At 53.0% G+C, this 20,244-nt stretch overlaps 1 protein-coding gene across 1 annotated transcript; it reads left to right on the forward strand.

Annotated features, from left to right (window-relative positions):
- Positions 1 to 5,863: 5,863 nt before the first annotated feature.
- On the forward strand, positions 5,864 to 19,737 carry LOC108283167 (chymosin). Its single transcript, XM_037728149.1, has 11 exons — positions 5,864 to 5,910; positions 6,257 to 6,427; positions 8,412 to 8,562; positions 9,221 to 9,285; positions 9,543 to 9,676; positions 10,798 to 10,916; positions 15,403 to 15,602; positions 17,014 to 17,127; positions 17,923 to 18,067; positions 18,659 to 18,757; positions 19,499 to 19,737. Exons 1-11 carry the CDS (start codon positions 5,864 to 5,866, stop codon positions 19,634 to 19,636), a joined length of 1,383 nt encoding a protein of 460 aa, XP_037584077.1. The 3' UTR covers positions 19,637 to 19,737.
- Positions 19,738 to 20,244: the final 507 nt, after the last annotated feature.

Below are 20,244 nucleotides of genomic sequence, written 5' to 3' on the forward strand. Positions count from 1 at the left end.
AAAAAAAAAAAAAAAAAAAAAGTGCGATATGCAGTTTTCCAGCCTACCTTGCAGCTGGGAGCTATAAAATGAAGCTCATCCAGCCTGAGCAGAAGTCTGCTGGTACTGCCTCTTCCCACTTTTCCTTCTTCTTGCTTTGAGATGGGGTGTGATGTTTGGTGCTGTAACAGCCATTTACAGCCGTAAGGAAAAGGACAAATGAATTGCAGTGGTGTCCTTTGAACCAATTCCATATTTTTCAGGACTTCTTGTTTTGTGAGAAAAATAAACTGCTATTTAAACCACTGTAGTCAGGTTTTCAATGGCTTGCAGCCAAACCCATTCCCAATTATCTCAGAGGAGATACAAGAAAAGGCTTCGTACAGGATGTATTATTTTCTAAACTTATTCATGTATTTATTTACAACAGAGATGGGGGTCTCATTATGTTGCCCAGGCTGGTCTTGAACTCTTGAGCTCAAGTGATCCTCCTGCCTCAGTCTCTCAAAGCGTTGGGATGATAGGTGTGAGCCACTGAGCTTGTGCCCAGTTCACAGAACCTTGAAGATTTGTAGGCAGAAAATAGAAGTGCATTTGGGCAGAGGCATAGCATAGGTAAGCACAATGAGGGGAGAAGTTGCAGGTCACATTGAAACAAATTAGAGTATCTGGTAAGATTCCCCAAGATGGAGAGGAGGTGGGGAAGGTGTTCCAATCTCTACGAAACTCCGAGCAGAGAGTGGAGTCAGGGACATGTGTGTCATGATCGAGGCATGATGAGTGTTTCTGCCTGGCTCCTGCTTGGGAAGCTGCAGAGATGAGGCTGTTAAAGTGGATGGGGCAAGACTTCTGGTGGTCAGGAGCTTAGTCTGCAGGCAAAGGCTCCTGAGCCGGGGGTGGCCTGACGAGGTGCTGGTTGACCATCCTGTGGGCTTCTCCGCTGGGCGCTGCCCTCCCTGCCCAGCGGCCTGCATCACAGTTGTGGTAATTGACTTTTCTCTTTCCTCCTATCCCCCTCTCCCTTCCCATTCAGGAACCAGGAATGGGTTTCGCTGTTGCTATTTCTCAGAACTAATAATATGCTCTTCCATGAGCAGAGTGGGGCCCACAGCCCGTTCTTTCTCCCAAGAGGACCTGGCAATTCCATGATGCATTGGGCAGAGGTTTCTAGGGCTCAGGCCACTTAATGCAGAACAAATAACTGTGCAGATATGGAGGCTGGGAGTTATTCTCACCCAAATGTTCTGCTGACCTCAGCGTATGGACAGGCCATTACACCACGCACAGGGGCCATTTTGTGGGGAGGAAGAAGAAGGATGGGGATTTTTACAAATGTGCAGGACGATGTTTATTAGGTCTCCACCTCCTGGACTCTTCCACTTAAGCCATTGCTCCCTATTTGTCCTGCAGTAAATGCCCCGGGTCCCCTTAGTCTTCTTCAGGCTCTGAGGCTTTTCAAGTGTGGACATGATTCGGTCATCTTTCGCTGAATTGAAGAACTCTAAAAATTCTAAAAAGCTTTTAGAAAAACCATGATAAGATTTCATCACTAGTTACCTGGTGCCAGATGGGGTTGATTCCCTGAGCCTGGGGACTGACCCACAAAGTGGCTATAACAAGTCAGCGCCCAGCGTCACCCTGTTCTGTTAGCAGTGGTAGTTATCTGTACAGGTCTGCAGCAACCTCAATTCTTGCTTCCCCAGAAAAAAGAATTCAACCGAGGGGCATAAGAGCAGAAGGAGAGACCAAAGCAAATTTTGGAGCAGGAGTCAAAGTTTACTAAAAAGCTTTAGAGCAGTAAAGAAAGGAAGGAAAGAAAGGAAAGTACTCTGGAAAAGGGCCAAACAGGTGACTTGCGACCAAGTGCGTGGCTTGACCTCGTGACATGGGATTTTATACATTGGCATACTTCTGGGATCTTGCATCATTTCTCCTGACTCCTGAGATCTTATTGGGAAGCTGCTGATCACCAGTTCCAGGTGTTTTCTCCCTGCTAGGAGACTGCCTTTCGCAGGTGCTGGCTGTGACCAATTACTGCCTTAGAGAGACAGTTAACAACTGCCCGACCACAACCTGATGGTCACCCAACACTCTTGATGTGTGCATGGAGAGCCTTCTCCTGCCGTGCTCATACCTGGCTAGCTACCTACTGTAACAGCTTAACATAAGCTTCTGATATCCACTCAGATATGAGCACCAATAAAGCCAATTCAAGTCAATTTCTTCTGCATCTTCTACGCATTTGCTATGGACACAGAGACTAGGGAGCCCACCACTGGATGGGAGATGGAAGGATCTAATATGTGAGCCCACTGTGAAAAGCACTCCAGGAGAAGTCCAAAGGGATGACGCCATGTGCTGCAGGGGGCCAGGTGGTAGGGGGCTGTAGCCCCTGGGAGTGCATGTGTGACCATCTCGGGCTCAAGTCCTGGGTCAGCTGCAAAGTGCTGTGACCTTGAGCAAGTTACTTCTCCGTGTCTCATTTTCCTCTTCCAAAGGATTGAGGCAGAGATTCTGAGAGGGTCATGTAAGGATCAAAGATAAGAGTATCAAGTGCTGGCATGTGCTAGGCTTTCTACAAATATGATTCGCAAGTGGCTGCAGCTGTGTGTCCTTGAATGACTCACCCCAGTCCACGGTCCTATTTCATCATCTGTAAAATGTGAGATTTACAAGCTCATGGTGTTAGTCCAAATCTCAGGTGTGTACAGAGCAGCAGGTGTTTTCATCTTTTGTAAATCAGTTGAATTTCTGCTGAGTTTCTGCAGTATGCCCCCATCTTTCGAGAGCACAGAAAGGGGTAGCTGAGTCTGGCATCCAGGACCATCGTCCAGGAGAGTTTGCTGCCGAGTCAGGCTGCGCCACTGGTGATGTGAGGCAGTGGTGCGCCCCTCCCTTCCTCCCCCACTGGCCCTCCTGCCTATCCCTGCCTTCCTTCCCAAGGTTGAGGGGAAAAATCTTGGTCATTTTTGTCAATGCCCATTGTTGTGCTTTGATCCAGCTGACTCTCCAGCATGCCAAGTCTCGGAGCTGAGCCTGGTGGTCTTTGTTGCCCCTGCCCCATCCCCCAATGCTTCTGTGCCCTGTCTGGGCCAACCCAATGTTCTGGAAGCTGCCTTAGTTATACTCCCCGAGACAAGCCACACAGCCCCTCTTCTCTGGGCTTGCCACTTCCCTGGGTACCATCATGGAGCAGGGCTCAAGGCCCTGTCACTCAAGACCTGCCTGTCTCTCTTGCTTCTTTCTTCTACATCCTCCAAGGAGCCTTGGGTTCTCATACGGGCTTAGTTTTAGGCAACAGTACCCTGAAAACCCTGCAGGTGACTTCTCCTTTCTGCCCTGCACACACCTTTTGTGAGGCGAAGAAAGGCAGAGCAGGCTTTTCCTTTCATGAGATAAAGAGAAAGCAAAACAGGCTTTCTACATAAGACTCTCAGAATATTATTGAGCCCCACTAAAAATCTATAATATTTATGGTCTATTTACTTAGTGTCGGACACCATGCATTTATTCCTTTAGAAATCTCCATTTCACAGATGAGCAAACAGAAGTTTAGAATGCTTAACTAAGTTTCCACGTCACTCAGCTAATAAAAAGTGGAGCTGGGGCTGGGCGCAGTGGCTCATGCTTGTAATTCCAGCACTTTGAGAGGCCAAGGCGGGTGGATCACGAAGTCAGGTGTTTGAGACCAGCCTGACCAACATGGTGAAATACCGTCCCTACTAAAAATACAAAAATTAGCTGGGTGTGGTGGCACGCACCTGTAATCCCAGCTACTTGGGAGACGGAGGCAGGTGAACCACTTGAACCTGGGAGATGGAGGCTGCAGTGAGTGGAGACTGCGTCACTGCACTCCAGTCTGGGCAACAGAGTGAGGCTCTGTCTCAAAAAAAATAAAAAAAGGAGCTGGAATATAAACTTGGGTCTCTTTGACTCTTTTTAATTCTATCACATGACCTTCCCTGTACCCTAAAAGCTTTTTGCAGTTCGTGGCCTGCCTGGATAAGCTCTCCTAATGCTTTGTGTTCTCTGGGTCACAGTTCCTAATAGCGTGCGCTTGAATGTTGTTAGACTGATCCCAATCTTGTGAACAAACACAGAACAATTAGGGCTAAGCGATCGTTGATTCTTGGCTTTGAGAGCCACCTTCCAGTGGAAGCGTTGGCTGAGCCTGATGTCCAGGGTCATTGTTCAGGAGAGTTTGCTGCTGGGTTTAGGCGGGGCCACTGGTGACATGAGGCAGAGTGGTGCGGCTCTTCTTCCTCCTGATCTTGCTAACCCCAGAGAGTTCCAGCTCTAGATGTTGCAGACAGGGTCCACTGCTCACAGATATTACTATCCCGTGGGGTGCCCAGAGGTGGGGAGGAGTGAGCTCGAAACAGAGCTACCTCCACACCTGATTTTGTAAACACGTCGGGCCCTGTGATGTAGTGTGCAGTGTGTTACAGGACACTTTCAAGCTCTGTCTTCATTCCAGGCAAACCCTTTGACCAATCTTTGCCTCCATCTCCTTGCCTGCAGGACATCATAAGGATGTTGCCTGCTACTTCTCCGCCTCCTCCTCAAAAGTAGTGGCAAAGCCATGCACTCATTCATTTGCTTAACCAAACGTTCCTTGAGCAACTACTATGCATCACGCTTGGTGCTGGTGTGGGAGGAAGCACCGCTCAGAGGCTGGGCCATCAGCTCAGGACATGCAGGCCCTGGCCTGGCAGTGCGGCCTCCTCGGGGAAGAAATCAGGGAGCAAACTGTGCTATTGCGCGTTGACTTTGGTCTCTGCTCCTGGCATTTGGGGAGGGTGGGGGTCACAAGACAGCTGGATGTGTTTGTGGCCCCTTCCCAGGGCATGGGGAGTAGCAGTGTCCTGGCCTTCTGGGGACTTGGCCGTCGACTTTGTGAAGGGATGAGGCAGGCTGGGAGGCATTGCCATGGTGGGGATCAAATCTTGCCGCATTCCTAACTTCTGATACAAAACAGCAGTTCTGTTTATTGGCCTCCTGAGGCTCCCTCCTGAGGCCCTTGCAAATCAAACGTATGCAACTCCAGAGCCTATCCCTCTCCGTGGCACCAGTGTTTTTGGGGCTACCACATGCCAGCCTTTTTGCTTGTTCCTGCCCTGTCTTATACCCCCAGCAGGCCTCCCTCTCCACGTGGACATCTGTCCTGGGATCAGGCGGCTGGCATCGTGCTCTCCCACTCTCCCATGGACCTGAAGCCCTTGCCTTCCTATGTTGCCCACCTCACCCTTACTCATCCCGATTTGCCACGTTAGCCTCCCCTGGTCTTTGGAACGTGATCTGCTCCGACAGCTTCATGGCTGTGGCCTTTGCTTTCCTTCTTATCCCGACTCTCTTTCTAGCTACAGACCTCAGAGAATCTCTGGCCTCTCTGGCCTGGACTCCAGGGGTCTCTGCTCAACACACCCCCTGCACGTGTGCTTCTGAGAGGCTCTGTCTGCACACTCGAATGGGACTCAGAGCTCGAGTCTTGGCCTAAGCTGTTCCCTATCCTGACTATCCTTGCCATATTTCCCTTCTTATTCTATGTGGGGGCACTTGTCTGCTTTTCTAGTTCAGCCCTGCCCCATTCTTCCAATGCCAGTGTGATCTGGGATTGACTTACCTCTCCCCTCCTCAGCACCCTTCCACCGTGGAACCAGGGCCTATGTCCCTAGGGGTGCAGGGGGCTCCGGCCTGCCTTCTCTCTTAGACTGTGCTCTGTAGGAGCGGAGAGCACACGTGCTCTGTGTTGGAAACCCCAAGCTCCACTCACAGGAATGACAGAATGAGTAATTCCTCTCTGCCACAGATGCCACATTGGGGGAAGACTGAGTCCCCTGCCACTGGAAAATTGGGCTGGGGGCAGATTCATGGATAGGGCAGGATGCCGGCTTCCAGTGAAGTCAGATCCGAGGAGGGGAGGCAGATAAGGTTGGAGTGGGACCTGTGGGGAGCAGGCCTCTTACGGAGCAGAAGGTGGAACATGGAACACATTTCTGGCAGCGGCGTCCCCTGTGCTGGCTCAAGGAGTCCTGTTTGGAAGTGGGGAGCAGGTCAGAGAGGCCTATGTTGACATGTCTCAGTCTGAAGACCCGGCATGTATATTTTTCAACTTTGAAGTCCCTGGAATACAGATATTCTGAGATAACACTCATAATACCTAAGACCCATACTGATAAGGGCCACGAATGGCCTCATTCAGTGTGAGTGACCCTTATCAGCATGAGCCGTAGGTGTTCTGAGCGTTATCTCACTGTGTTTGTGGACTGACCTGCAGTCGGGGCCTTTCTCTGAAGTCTGGGCTTCTAGCCACAGGGCACCCAGCTCCCTCTATAAAGGCCGTGAGGTGGACGCTGGCTGGAGTAGTGGACAGCCCGTGGTCCAAGATGAGGGGCTTCGTGGTGCTCCTTGCAGCCTTTGCTCTCTCCCAGGCCAGTGGAATCAGCAGGTGAGTTCAGAACCCAGGGGAGGGCAGGGAGATCTCATCATTCTTTCTGGGAGGTCTGTCTTTGGTCTTCCAGTCATTGGTCCCCAGGGAGTCTTGGGAGGAATGCTGCAAACTCCCAGGACAACAGCTCCCTGTCAGTCTTGCCTTTGCACGCTGGGACCTTTGCTTCTGTCTACCCCTGCACTTCAGAGTGTGGTGAAAAGAACAGGGAGCCAGATGGGCAACTGGGGAGATAGGGCATGGCTCTGGAGTCAAACCGCCTGGGGTTTGATCCCCAGCTCCATCACTAACTTAACTCTCTGTGCCTCAGTTTCCTCATCTGTTCCTAAAACTTAGATAATGGTAGTGTCCATCTCATAGGGATGCAAGGATTATAGGAGTTAATATTTAAAAAATGCTTCAAATGGTACACACTGTAAAAGCTATATATGCGTTTGTTAAATAAAATTAAGTTCCCTATTGTACTAAGTCCTTTGTGGGTGAAGATAACAGGTTCTCCTCCCAAAATAATTGACATTGATGGAGCTGTTTGCTCCTAGGTGCCAAGCACTTCACTAAGTCCTTACCTATGCTATCACTAATCCTCATGGATTAGGTAGATATTATCATTTGCATTTTACAGATGAGACACTGTTGTTCAGGAGGGGCTCCTAAGGAGGGCCCCTGAGCTGTCTGAGGCTGCTTGGCTAGTAATGGAGGAGCTAGGACTGGGCCTCAGGTGGACTCGCACTCTTGCCATGACATCACACGTAACCTGCAGGTGCTCAGGTTTGAGTCTGGGCAAGCCCTGAGCACAGGGAAGCCCGGATCCCTCCCTGGGAAAGCCGGGTCCCTTAAAAGGGGTCAAGGTGCCTCCAACTGGCCAAGAATCTTTGCCGCAGTCCTGAAAATAAAGTTCCTCCAGGTCCCAGGTGTGCTAGCTGCCCCAGCACTTGGGATGTGAACAACCTGTGAAAACCGATGCTCTCTGAGAGTCTTAGCACTGCTGCCATTAGACGGCTCTCAAACCACTTTGACATCTGTAGTCACATCTCAAGTTGTTCTTCAAACCAGTCTCACAAAGGAGGACCACATGGTTCTTAGAGGTAAAAGGGACCGTGGGAATCACTGAGTTCTACTTCTATCTACAGGAGAGGAAACTAAGAACCAGAGAGGTCGAGCCACAGGGCTGGTCAAAGGCAGGGCCAGGAGAACAGCTAGAAAGGAAGGGGTTACCTAAGGGAGCTGAAGCTCTGAGGGCTTTGAGGAGCCGCCCAAGTAGACACAGAAGGGCAGCGCCAGGTCTAGAACTAGCTTCTGCGTTTCCTCTCTTGATCTCTTCACCGTTGATCTGCCGCCATTGTCTAAAACTCAACCTTCCTCAGGAGGCCCCTGTGAGACCAGGCTCTGTGCTGAGAAACCTTTTGATAATTTTCCACCCATCTTAGGGAAAAAGCCACCCAGAGAGCGGAGAAACGGGGTTAGCAGAGGGCAGGATTATTGTGGTCGAATTTGCCAGCGTGTGGAGACGCCGTTTTCTGCTGCAGACAGTGCCCTCCCGGAGGGCAGAGATGTTTCCTTTTCAGTATCATGTCCCCTGGGCCCTGTACAGTGTCTGGCACAGCAAGAATTTGGTGACTGAATGAGTGATAATGTGCTTGGTGTCTTTCAAACCATGGGTTTCAAAACTCATTAGTGGGTTGCAAAACACTTCTAGTGGGTCTCCATCAGCATTAAAAAAAGAGAACGCAATAGAAAATATTAGAGGGTATTGCGGTTTGTAAGGATAGGCATTGATTTTTGAATTGATGTAAAACACATTTCTTACTTTGAGTTATGATTACAAAAAAGTTTGAAAGCCACTGGCCTGAGGTCAGCGGGCCATTGATTGGAAGGCTGGCTGGGAACAGAGTGTAGGGAGTGGTTTGTGGAGCCCACTTCTGGGAGGGTGAGCAGCCTGCGGGAGATGCACACCCTCCTCACAAATTCTTCCCCATCTCCTCAGGATTCCTCTGCACAAAGGGAAGTCGCTGAGGAAGGCCTTGAAGGAGCATGGGCTCCTGGAAGACTTCCTGAAGAATCACCGGCATGCAGTCAGCCGGAAGCACTCCAGTTCTGGGGTGGTGGCCAGCGAGTCTCTGACCAACTACCTAGATGTGAGTGGCTCTGCCATCTTTTCCACTAATCAAGTGGAAAGTGCCCCTTGACTCCTGCCTTGCCACAGCGGCTCCTCTTCCAGAAATCTTGGAGCCTGTGGTAGAGGCGGTCTCCCTGCCCTCAGTCAGCTCCACAAGGGGCTGGCCACCCAGCAACGGCAGCACTCCTGCCTGCCAGCTCTGAATGCCACCAGGAGGGTCTGAGAGGGCCTGAGCTCAGGCACCTTCCTCACACAACGTCCCCAAGGGTGCATGAGCTGCTCACCCCCCCACCATCCAACCTCACACCTGCCTTCCCGGCCAGGGAAGCCCTGTCTCAGTCTGACTCAGCAGGGATGGAGACAGCTGGTGCCATTCTGCAGCTGCCCAGGACTCGGCCGCCAGCTTGCTCTTCCCCCCACCCAGGACCCAGGCAGGGGCGCCCTGCTGCCCTGTTCTTTCCTGGAGCTTGTCTTCCCTCAGCCGTCACTCTTGTCAGTAAACAGCCAGGCTTTTTTCTATTCTGTGCTCTCAGTTCCCTATCTAGGTCATCTCCGCTGCCCGCCCCCAGCCTCGGCTCTGACAGTGGGGAGAGCTGGCATGGAGGCGCGCGTGGCAGGGGCCGCTTGGGTTGGGACTTGGGGCTCACACCTAGCTGATGCCCCACCTCTCTGTCCAGGTTCCTTTTGCCCTGGTAGGGGTGGCCCATGTCCCACCCAGGCAGGATTTACATTTAGGTCCCAGGTCTGCTTCTGAGGCGGATTCCAGCGGTGGTTGCATGGCCTGTGGGAGGATGAGGCCAAGTGTGGCTGGGCTGGGAGCCCAGGAGAGGGCTGGAGGTCAAGAACCCTCCTCAGCATCTTCCCTCTCCTTCTGTTTCTTCCCCCTTGAGATACCTAGGCTTCTGGGCAGAAAGCACAGGGCCTCCACAAGTGCCTGCACTCCCTGCCCAGCATTAACCCATACCCTCCTGCCCCCTGGTGCTCCCACCTCTGACCCAGTGCCGTCTGCCCTCAGTGTCAGTACTTCGGGAAGATCTACATCGGGACCCCTCCCCAGGAGTTCACCGTGGTGTTTGACACAGGCTCCTCGGACCTCTGGGTGCCCTCTGTCTACTGCAACAGTGATGCCTGCCGTGAGTGACCGCTCTCTTCTGCCCCAGCGCCTCATGTTCGGATGCCCAGGCTGAGTGGCCAGGGTGGTCAGGGTGGCTGGGGGGAAATGTGGGGTGGCAGGACAGCTGGCTCTGACCTTCTCAGCCTCCCAGTTGTGGTCCATCTCCTCACTCATCCTCCCAACTGACCACAGATTTGGAAGATTTGAAAACCATGGGTCTTGGCCGGTGCAGTGGCTCACATCTATAATCCCAGCACTTTGGGAGGCTGAAGCAGGTGGATCACTTGAGGTCAGGAGTTCAAAACCAGCCTGGCCAACATGGTGAAACCCCGTCTCTACTAAAAATGCAAAAAATTAGCCAGCCGTGGTGGCAAGCACCTGTAATTCCAGCTACTTAGGAGGCTGAGGCAGGAGAATTGCTTGAACCCAGGAGGCGGAGGTTGCAGTGAGCTGAGATCGTGCCATTGCACTCCAGCTTGGGCAACAGACATAGATCCTGTCACAAAAAAAAAAAAAAAAAAAAAATCGTGAGTCTTGGCTAAAAATTAGGGACCCTTATTTTATTTTTTTTGTCTCTATTGGGAGCCAAGACAAGCGGCTTACCCTTTTGGAACCTCAATTTTCGTTTCTATAAAAATGGGGCTATGATGTGCCAGTGAGATCTGGGAGAGTGAAGTGAGAGGGTCTATTACAAATAACAGGTACATGCTTAACACGTGTTAATGATTTGTTTCTCCACCCGTCCTGGGAGATTGGTGCTTTTTTAATCCCCATTTGACAGATAAGGAAGTTAAGGTTTGCAAAGGAAAAGGGACTTGGCTAAGATTACTCAGCTGGTAAAAGCAAAACATTCACAGAATCTTGACTCTTTAGGGATGGCTTTTCCCTTTGGTGTCTGTGTGGAAGCTACACAGCTGGTACTGGGAGCCAGAGCGGTGGGTCGAGCAGCAAAGAATAATGTTCCCTTTTCAACTGTGGGACCAAGGCTTTAGAGAGAATGGGCTGCTTATTCTCTGTAGAGAGAATTGCTAGTATCGAGGCCATATTCTCACAAGGCCTGCTGAGCGTTTCAGCCCTGGCTGGCGCTGTGAGTGGTGAGAAAATTCTAAGGGCCGCACTAACTCTGGGTCTATGTTTCAGAAAACCACCACCGCTTCGACCCGTCCAAATCCTCCACCTTCCAGAATATGGACAAGTCCCTGTCCATCCAGTATGGCACGGGCAGCATGCAGGGCTTGCTGGGCTACGACACTGTCACCGTAAGTGAGGCTGCGCCGCAGGTGCTCACTGCGCTTTTCCCAAGTGCCTTTCCATGTGCCGTTCCCACGGGCCGCTCTCCCTCCCGCACGCTCTGGTGGCTGCACTGCCACTGTGCCGAGGAGCCCTTTGGGTGCTACCTGCCCAGGTGACTCAGGGGGTGAGGAGAGGGATTTTAGCCAGCAGGCAGCTGTCGGCTGTCCCTTCCTCCTGCCTCTCCTTGCCGTGGCAGCACACAGAGGACCCCGAGGGCCCTCTCAGGTCCGGGTTCCCGGCTCCCCGATCCTTTTTCATGCATCCTTGGCACAGTTCGTTCTGAATTCTGAGCTGGTGCTCAGTGTCCTATTATGATCTTACTTTTAAATTTCGTTTTTCTGACAGCCCTTTGAGGAAAGTATCATTATCCTCATTGTTCAAATGAGGAAACTGAGGCTTGGATATGTTGCTAACTCACCTGAAGTCACATAGCTGGGGCAGGGGAAGCTGAGTGTGGGTCTTTACCTCTGACTCTCTGAGCAGTCCACTTGGCTTGACCTCACGCTTTGCAAGTCAGAGCAGCATCTTCTTTCAGGTCCGAAAGCACCCGTCCCTCTAGGATAAGGGCTCCCCTTTCCCTTGACTATTTTTGGCCTCCAAAGTACCTAATACAGTGATGGGCACATAGTAGGTACCCAAAGCACGTTTCCTTCCGCGTGCACCTTCTGATATGAGAACTCCAGCGGTGTCTCTTGGGGTTGACCACCTTGATTTTCCTCAGGCTCTTCCTTGGGTCTGGCTGAAGTCTTTCTTGCTTTGAGTCCAGAAGGGTACAGTCCTTCTCTGTAGACAGACAGTATTTTTCTTGGTGGGCAGGAACCCACCAGGGTATCCTGCTCAGGCCTCCCCAGGAGTCCACGCCAGATAGCAGAGGTCTCGGCATTGCCTGCTGAGCTGCCCAGCAGTCAGGCCTTTGCCAGCCAGTTCCCCTGCCCTGTCCTGCTTCGTCTGCTGGCCTGAGCCATTCGCCTTCTTCCCTGCTGTTTTGGGTGCATCTTCACTGGAGAGCTGGCCTGGTGCCTGGCCATCTCAGCGGTGCTGCAGTGGGTTGCTGTCACTCACCACCTTGGGCAGGGCGTGGGGAAGAGAGCTTCGTGGTCAGCCCCACTCAGTGGTCTCGTGTGGAAGCAGAACAGGTGTGGGGTGGGGCATGTCGGACACCCTTGCCTGCTTTGGGGCTGGCCCCACACAGGTCTCTGCCTCTGTATGTTTGGGCCACAGTTGCCTAGGGCCAGTGTGGGGGCTAGGCTAAATGGGGAAGTCATCCCAGCTCCCTGTTTCAAGCAGGAAGGTTTTGGGGGAGGAGGAAAGATGAAGAAGTCTAGTAGCCCCATCCTGGCACCTGGCTCAGATGATAGGAGGGAAATCAGGGTCAGGAACAGGAGAACAGGAGAAGGGGTTGCTCTGGGAGCTGTGGGCAAAGCAAGGGGGGCTGTAGGCACAGGCCGTGGGGGACCACGGAGCTCTATTCAACCCAGGGCCCCCATCCAGGAATGTCCTGAGGAGGAGCCCAGAGAAGTGGGTGCGGGGTGCTAAACTTCGAGGGGAAGGGGACCCATGGCACTGGGCACTGCAGACAGGTGCAGGGCTCTGGGTTGAAGACACAGATATTTCTCCATCGAGCTGTGTGACTTTAGGTAAGCCTCAGTTTCCTCATCTGTAAAACAGGTGTAATAATACTTACTTCAGAGGGCCATGGTGAAGATTAAACACACCAAGTATTCATTATTTGTTTGTCCTTTCATTCCCCATGCCCCATCTGTCCCCACATCCTGTTGGCCTCCTTCACAACCCAGCGAGGATCTGACCACCTTGAATACCTCCCCGGGCGCCTCTGGTTCCGCGTGGCTGTCTCTCCCCTGTTTGACTGCAGCAGTCTCTCAGGGCACTCGCTGCTCCTGTCCTTGTCCTGCCACCATCTGACACAGCAGCCAGAGCAATCCTTTAAAAATCTAAGTCCTGGGCCAGGCGTGGTAGCTCACCTCTGCAATCCCAGCACTTTGGGAGGTCGAGGCAGGTGGATCACAAGGTCAGGAGTTTGAGATCAGCCTGGCCAAGATGGTGAAACCCTGTTTCTACTAAAAATCCAAAAAATCAGTTGGGTGTGGTGGCAGGTGACTGTAATCCCAGCTACTCGGGAGGCTGAGGCAGAGAATTGCTTGAACCTGGGAGGTAGAGGTTGCATTGAGCCGAGATTGCGCCACTGCACTCCAGCCCGGGCAACAGAACCAGGCTCCATCTCAAAAAACCAGCAAGCAAACCAACCAACCAACCAACAAACAACTAAGTCCTGTCATGCTCTCCCTTTGCTCAAAATCTTCCTTGGGCTCCTGGTCTCACTCGGAGTCAGTGAAGAACCCTCCATGACTGGGCCCCATCTCCTGGCCTCTGGCCTCCTCTTCCCTCTCTGCTTCATTTGCTGTTCCCTCCGCCCCACGTGCACCCTGGGGGACTGGACTCTCTCAGGCTGCCCTCGGCCAGCCGTGCATTTCCCACACATCTCCAGTGCTCCTTCTTCAGCCTCTGCCCGACATCATTTATCAAGGAGGCCATTTCCCACCATTGCATAAAATACCCTGCTGCCTTTTTGCCTTTGCCCTGATTTATGTTTCTTCAGTGTGCTTGCTCCATCTGACGTGTTCTACATTACTTCTTTAAAAAACTTATGGCCTGTCTCTCCACTGGAATCTAAGTTCCCCAGGGCAGGCAGTTTCTTTGGTTCATTGCTATGTTGGAGGCCTTCAATCACTGTTTTGTGGCAGAAAGAAATCATGATTGCATGCACTCTTTAGCACTTAACCAAGACTGTTTATTCATTCCACAAAAGCTTATGGAGCCTCATTCTCAGAACTGAGGATACAGTGATGAACAAGAAGGACAAAGGGCTGCCCTCCTAGCGCTTACACTCCATTAGGGGAGACAATGTGTAAGCAAGATGACTTTACAACGAAACCAGAAAGCATGAAAGAGAGTGCCTGGGGGCAGGGGCCAGGGTCAGCGGACATGATGGCTTGTTGCAGGCTGAGGGCTGAATGAAGTGATTGTAGATGCCAGACCTCAGGAGATCTGGGGGAAGGCAGAGGGAGCAGTAAGTGCAAAGGTTTTGGGGCAGGGTGAGTGGGGGTATCTGGATGAGGGGAAGACCAGCGTGGATGCAGCAGAGTGAGAGGAGGTGGGGAGGCAGAACCAGGGTGTGAGGGGACTCCAGCACACAGGCTTCATTCTCAGTCCACCGGGATCTGCCGGAGGGTTGGAGCAAGGGGCAGCAGTACTGGATTTTACTTTTACTTATGTTTATTTTATTTAAATTTTTTCCTTTTTTCCTTTTTTTTTTTTTTTTTTGGACACAGCGTCTCACTCTGTTGTCCAGGCTGGAGTTCAGTGGTGCAGTCATAGTTCATTGTAGCCTTGACCTCCAGGGCTCAAGGAATCCTCCAACCTGGCTGATTTTAAAACATATTTTTTAGAGGCAGGATCTTGCCATGCTTCCCAGGCTGGTCTCAAACTCCTTCTCTCAAGTGATCCTCCTACCTCAGCCTCCCAGGTAGCTGGGACTACAGGTGTGCACCACTGCACTGGCTTTGATTTCCATTTTTAAAGATCACCTTGGCTGCCCTGTGTGGAGGGTGGATTAGAAGGGGCAGAGTGGAAGCAGGAAGGCTGGTCCAGGTCACTTTGGTGGTCAGAACAAGAGGCAGTAGTGATCAGAGTAGGCTGGTGGATACATCAGGCATCCAGGGAAGTGGGCAGCTTAAGAAAATATTTTGGAGTTAGCACTTTCTTAGTATAGTGCCAATCGGTATTCAACAATCAAACACTTAGTACATGTCAATAAATGTTCGGTGTTAGTATTATTTAGTCTGAACACTGTCTTGAGGTGTAGGTATTATTATTCCCTTAAACAGATAAGAGGATTGAGGCTCGGGGAGGTACTTGTCCAAGGTCACACGGTCAGCACGTGGCAGAACAGGAGCCCACGCCTGGGTCTTGGAGACGTAAAGTGTGTGCATGTTCTTTTTGGACTTCCTGCTGCCTCTATGGCTGTTTGCTGGGAGGTGTTCCAGGCACAGCTGGTGGGAGGGCTGCAGGCCTGCAGAGGGCCTCGGACCGTCCCTCCTTCTGCCTCCTTCTTTGAGCTCCACCCAGCTTTTGCACAATGAGCAACAGTGTCTGTACCCACCTGGTCCTCCATTCCCCTCCTCCCCTGCCTCATTGGAGCAATTCCTCAAAGTCATTGCACTAACTGCTGGCAAAGGAGAGGAGGTTTCTTTGTTGTTGTTGTTGTTTTGTTTTTGTTTTTGTTTTCTTTCTCTTAAGGGCAAATAACTATGTTGCCAATAAGAGGAAGGGCACTGGAACTGGCTCCTGACCCGGGACTGGCTGCCCCCATGCCTGGGATGTTTCTGTCTCTGGCTGTGGGACCTAGTGGGGGTCGTTATGATTCTCTTGCAGGTCTCCAACATTGTGGACCCCCACCAGACTGTGGGCCTGAGCACCCAGGAGCCTGGCGACGTCTTCACCTACTCTGAGTTCGACGGGATCCTGGGGCTGGCCTATCCCTCTCTTGCCTCTGAGTACTCCGTGCCTGTGTTTGACAACATGATGGACAGGCACCTGGTGGCCCAAGACCTGTTCTCAGTCTACATGAGCAGGTAAGAGCTGCACCAGGCCAGGGCCTAAGTTTGATGTCCTCATAAGGACTGCTGGCTGCGGGGAGTGTCCACTCCTTGGGGACACTGCAACTCAAGGGTAGTCGCCAGCATCCAAGCAGACCTTCTCCTTCTTTCCAGGCACATCCAACCTCTTGTTCAAAGGTCCATGATACAGTCATTTATGTGGCCAGAGTTCACTGGACCAAAATCTGACCTTCCTTTCTGGCATTCAAAAACAAAGCCTGGTCCTACCTCTGTGTAGGGGCTTTCAGGTTCTTTTTCCCAAAGCTGCAGGGCCTCAATAACCATTTGCTGACGTCATTGAGATGCACGGATGTTTAGAGCTGTCTCCAAAGGAGTCCAACTACTCCTTTGACTGGGGAGGAAGCTGAGGCCTGGGCAGGGACTGACACCCTGAGTGGTGATGGCTGAGCCAGACCTGGAGCCCGGGGCTCCTGCTCCCAACCCTGCACTTCCTACTCTATCTCCTGCACCCTGTGACGACGCAGCTTGGCTCAGACTGAGGGAAGGGTGGCAGGGAGGAGAGAAAGGGACCCTTCCCAGGAGAAGTTGCTGCATGGCTGAGGCAGAGGAATGAAGTTTGGGGGTTAGTTAGTGCATTCATTCACTCAGTAGATACTTACTGGGCCCTTACTATGTGCAGGGGCTGTGCCAGAGATGGGACGCATCAGCAGATAAGACAAACCGGGAGCATTGCCTACACTATTGCAATCGAACAGTTGTGATAAGGCTGCTGCAGGGGAGATTTGGGTGCGTTAGAGGCTGAATAACTGGGGAAGCACCAGCTGAGGGCGGCCAGGGCAGGCTTTGCTGAGGGAGGAGTGGGCATTGTCCAGGGAGAAAGGATACACCAGAGCCGGGAGCTGGGATGGGCTGGATGGGTTCTCGGAGCCCAGGGCAGGGCTCCGGAGGTGGGTGAGTACAGTGTATATTTCCCAGCCTGTGTGAGACACGGCTCCAGGAGGAACTGAGGGGATTTGAGTTTGGGTGACAGTTTCAATCCAAAGTGTAGATTTTGTTGAAGACCCGCCATCCCCCTGGAAGAAGAAAGCCCTGAGTGGCAGCCAACAGGAAGTAGGGGCATAGGGAGCAGCTGGGCACACCTGAGGGTGGCTGGGGCAGAGGCCAGCAGTCCGGGGACCTGTGGGGTGGGTTGCTTCTCTGGGGTCGGGGTGGGGGCTGCAGCGCTCAGGAGAAAAAATGCTGCCACTGACATCAGAGCAAGCCCAGTGGAGGAGGACTCAGAGGAGGCTGGAGACCTCATCTGAAGCGTGGGGTGGGCATAGGGCCAAGGAGAGTGGACCAGGTCTCAGGAGTGTTGGCCCCAGGATGGGGCTGGGCACCTCTTTTCCGAGACTCGCTAAAACAATGCCCCACATCTGGGTTTCAGGAATGAGCAGGGGAGCATGCTCACGCTGGGGGCCATTGAGCCGTCCTACTTCACAGGCTCCCTGCACTGGATACCCGTGACCGTGCAAGAATACTGGCAGTTCACTGTGGACAGGTGGGTGAGCGGCCACCCAGTGTGGGCCTCAGCCAGAGGCTGATCCAGGTGTGGGGATGTGAGGGCCGGGGCATCAGGCCACACACTCTGAGGACCGCAGCACAGTAGCTCCTAAGAACACCCACGAGAATCAGAACTAGATACTTCCAAGGCCAGTGATCTTTGTCGGCGCCAGTGCCACATATTCTCCGGCGCTTTAGGAGGAATACCAGTTATCTTTATGGGGCACCTACCGTCTGCCAGGCACTGTGCTGAATGATTGTATGACTGTCTCACATATTCCTCACTGAGACCCCATGAGGAGGTGGGTGCTGCTGTTACCCCCACTTTACAATGGACTAACCTCACGTTTGAACCTCACGGCCATCTCTTGAGGAAGTCAAGGAAGGGGTTATTAATGTATCCATTTTGTAGATGGGAAGCCTGAGCACACAAAGGTTGGGTAACTGGCTGGAGACACACAGCAAGTAAATGGGAGAGTAAAAGCTGGAAATCAGATCTCAGGCAAGGAGTAAGGTACACGTTCCACCCCTTAATGCGGGTGAATTTGTTGTTTTATTAAAGTTTCTGTCCCATGGAAGGTGGGTTGTCCTCAATTTAGCCACTGAGTTGGAAGTACGTGGTTTTAGGTCTTTTCTCTGTGCTCAGAAAGTACTGGGGGCTCCAGGAAGGGGCCCCAGGGAAGGGGCTGAGGGCTGGGGGCCTTCCCTCCCTACTACAGATCCCGGCAGGGGAGGGTGGGAAGGACCTGCGGAGGGAGGGCTGGGATGAGGCCATCCTGTGTACCCTGGACAGTGTCACCGTCGACGGCGTGGTGGTGGCCTGTGATGGCGGCTGTCAGGCTATCCTGGACACCGGCACCTCCATGCTGGTGGGGCCAGGCAGCGACATCTTCAACATCCAGCAGGCCATTGGAGCCACTGAGGACCAGTACGGTGAGGTGAGGCCAGGCCCCACTGCCACACGAGGTTCCGTTGAAGTTGGGCCCCTTCACACAAATGAGATGATGCAGGGGTGGGGAGGGAGCCCATTTCCCAGCTGAGGTTGCGGTTTCTCAAGAGCCCTTTGCAGGGGCCTATGGCTTTGGCTCTGCTGCTGTGGGAGCCCCCATGCTTCATGTGGCAGCTGCCATCTGACCTCCTGTTCCTCTGGGAGCAGTGCCCTCCCTGACACGCTGGCCTGTGCTGGCCTGGCCTTGTTCCTCCTCCACCCCCAGGCCTGCCCCTCTCCCCTTGACAGCCAAGTGCTCCCAGCTTCCCTGTGAGCTCTGGCTGGGCCTAGACGGGGAGACACTGAGGCAAGCCCCCTGGGTCCCAAGCTTGGGTCTGTCCCTGGGCTCATGACAGCTGTGACTCTTTTGAGAACCGTGTCTCGGGACCAGGCCTCACCCTGAGAGCCTCCTTGTGGTCCTGGGTGTAGGCAGGGCCCACTGCCCACCTGATGGCTCAAGAGGTGGCGGGAGGGGTTCTGGGCCTCTGCCAGTCGGGTTATACCCTCGCCGCTTCTAAGAGGACCTCCCTGGGTTCTTTAGTTTGACATCGACTGCGGGAGACTGAGCAGCATGCCCACGGTTGTCTTTGAGATCAATGGCAAGAAGTACCCACTGCCACCGTCCGCCTACACCAGCCAGGTACGAGTCCCAGACAGGAAGCCTGGGCTCCTCCTCACCCTCTTTCCTTACCAGCCGCCTCCCCACCTCCCAGTTGGGCTCCTGGTGAGGCAGTGATGGTGGCGATAAGAAGTGGCATGGACTCCACAGAGAATGGAGGGGCATGCATTTGGACGACCAGCCCTTCTGAGTGGGCCTTGTTGTCTTGGGGCTTCATTTGTGGCCACTTCGGCCTCATCCTGGGAAAAATAGGGAACAGGAGGGATGGCGCACCGAGGTGTGAGGGAGGTTGAGGTAGACAGGCCCGCAGCTCCCCATGGGAACCTCCCTCCCTGCTCAAGCTTCTAGGTCCCAGGGCCTAGAGCTCTGTCCAGGGTTTGCTTAGCCAGCCTGGGCTTGGTGGTCTCAGCCCTTGGCCCCACTGACCTGCTCTAGCTGGCCATCAGGGCAGTAGGTGCTGACAGCGGGGGGCAGGGGCTGGGGAGGGCGAGTGATGGCGAGTGGGGTGCCGTGCAGGGAACGGGGCTCAGGATGCCAGGACCCCACCTGCGATCTTGGATTGTGTCATTTCATTCTTTGAATCTTCATGTCTTCATCTGTTGAGAGATGAATCCAATACTTAATTGTTTATCTGGGAAGGTCATTTCAAGGAAAAAATGGAGTCACAGAGGAGGAGCAGCTGTGGGTGGGGTATAAAATACCCATCTTTAGGCACAGCAAATGGGATTGGGACCAGTGTCATCTCCGCCTTGCCTTTCCCAGGACGACGGCTTCTGCACCAGTGGTTTCCAGGGTGACTACGGCTCCCAGCAGTGGATCCTGGGGGATGTCTTCATCCGGGAGTATTACAGCGTCTTCGACAGGGCCAGTAACCGTGTGGGGCTGGCCAAGGCAATCTGAGTGCATCACCAGCCACAGACCTCGATGTGACCAAACACACACACGCACACAGAGGGGATGTGCAGACAGATGGTTCCCAATAAACACCGCACTTCTGCAAAGCCTGACTTCCCTTGTTGTCACTGGGGCTGAAGCCATGTGCCGTTGTGAGGGTGGATGTGACTGCCAGGTGGTGTGTGGGCACAGCGGGGACTCTGTGGTGGGGAGGGTTGCGGGGTGGAGACTACCTTGAGGGCAATGGCTATTTCGAGCTCAGGTCAGGGAGGACCAAGTCACTCCTTACCTACCTGTCCTTCACTCTAGAGATTTCTGGGCAAAAGGCACAGGAGGAGACACCCTTTCAGGATTAGACTTGTTTGTTCCTGGGGAATAAGAGGTAAGGTCATGGTGGTGTGGGGATGACTAGAGAACGCTTGGCCCCTGGAGAGGAAGGCTCTAGCTGTATGAAGAGGGGGGCTCACTGCTGTTGGAAGAAGCCAGATGAAAGAGTGGACAGGGAGCACGGGGAAAGATCTGAGTCGTAGGCTGCCATCCACCGTGGGGAAGAGCCACAGTCCAGAATCCCATCCTCAGCTCAGGGGCTCAGGGGCTCAGGCGCTGCAGTGCTC

The sequence above is a fragment of the Cebus imitator genome, unplaced genomic scaffold (genome assembly GCF_001604975.1).
Source record: "Cebus imitator isolate Cc_AM_T3 unplaced genomic scaffold, Cebus_imitator-1.0 Scaffold256, whole genome shotgun sequence".
Taxonomy (NCBI): Eukaryota; Metazoa; Chordata; class Mammalia; order Primates; family Cebidae; genus Cebus; species Cebus imitator.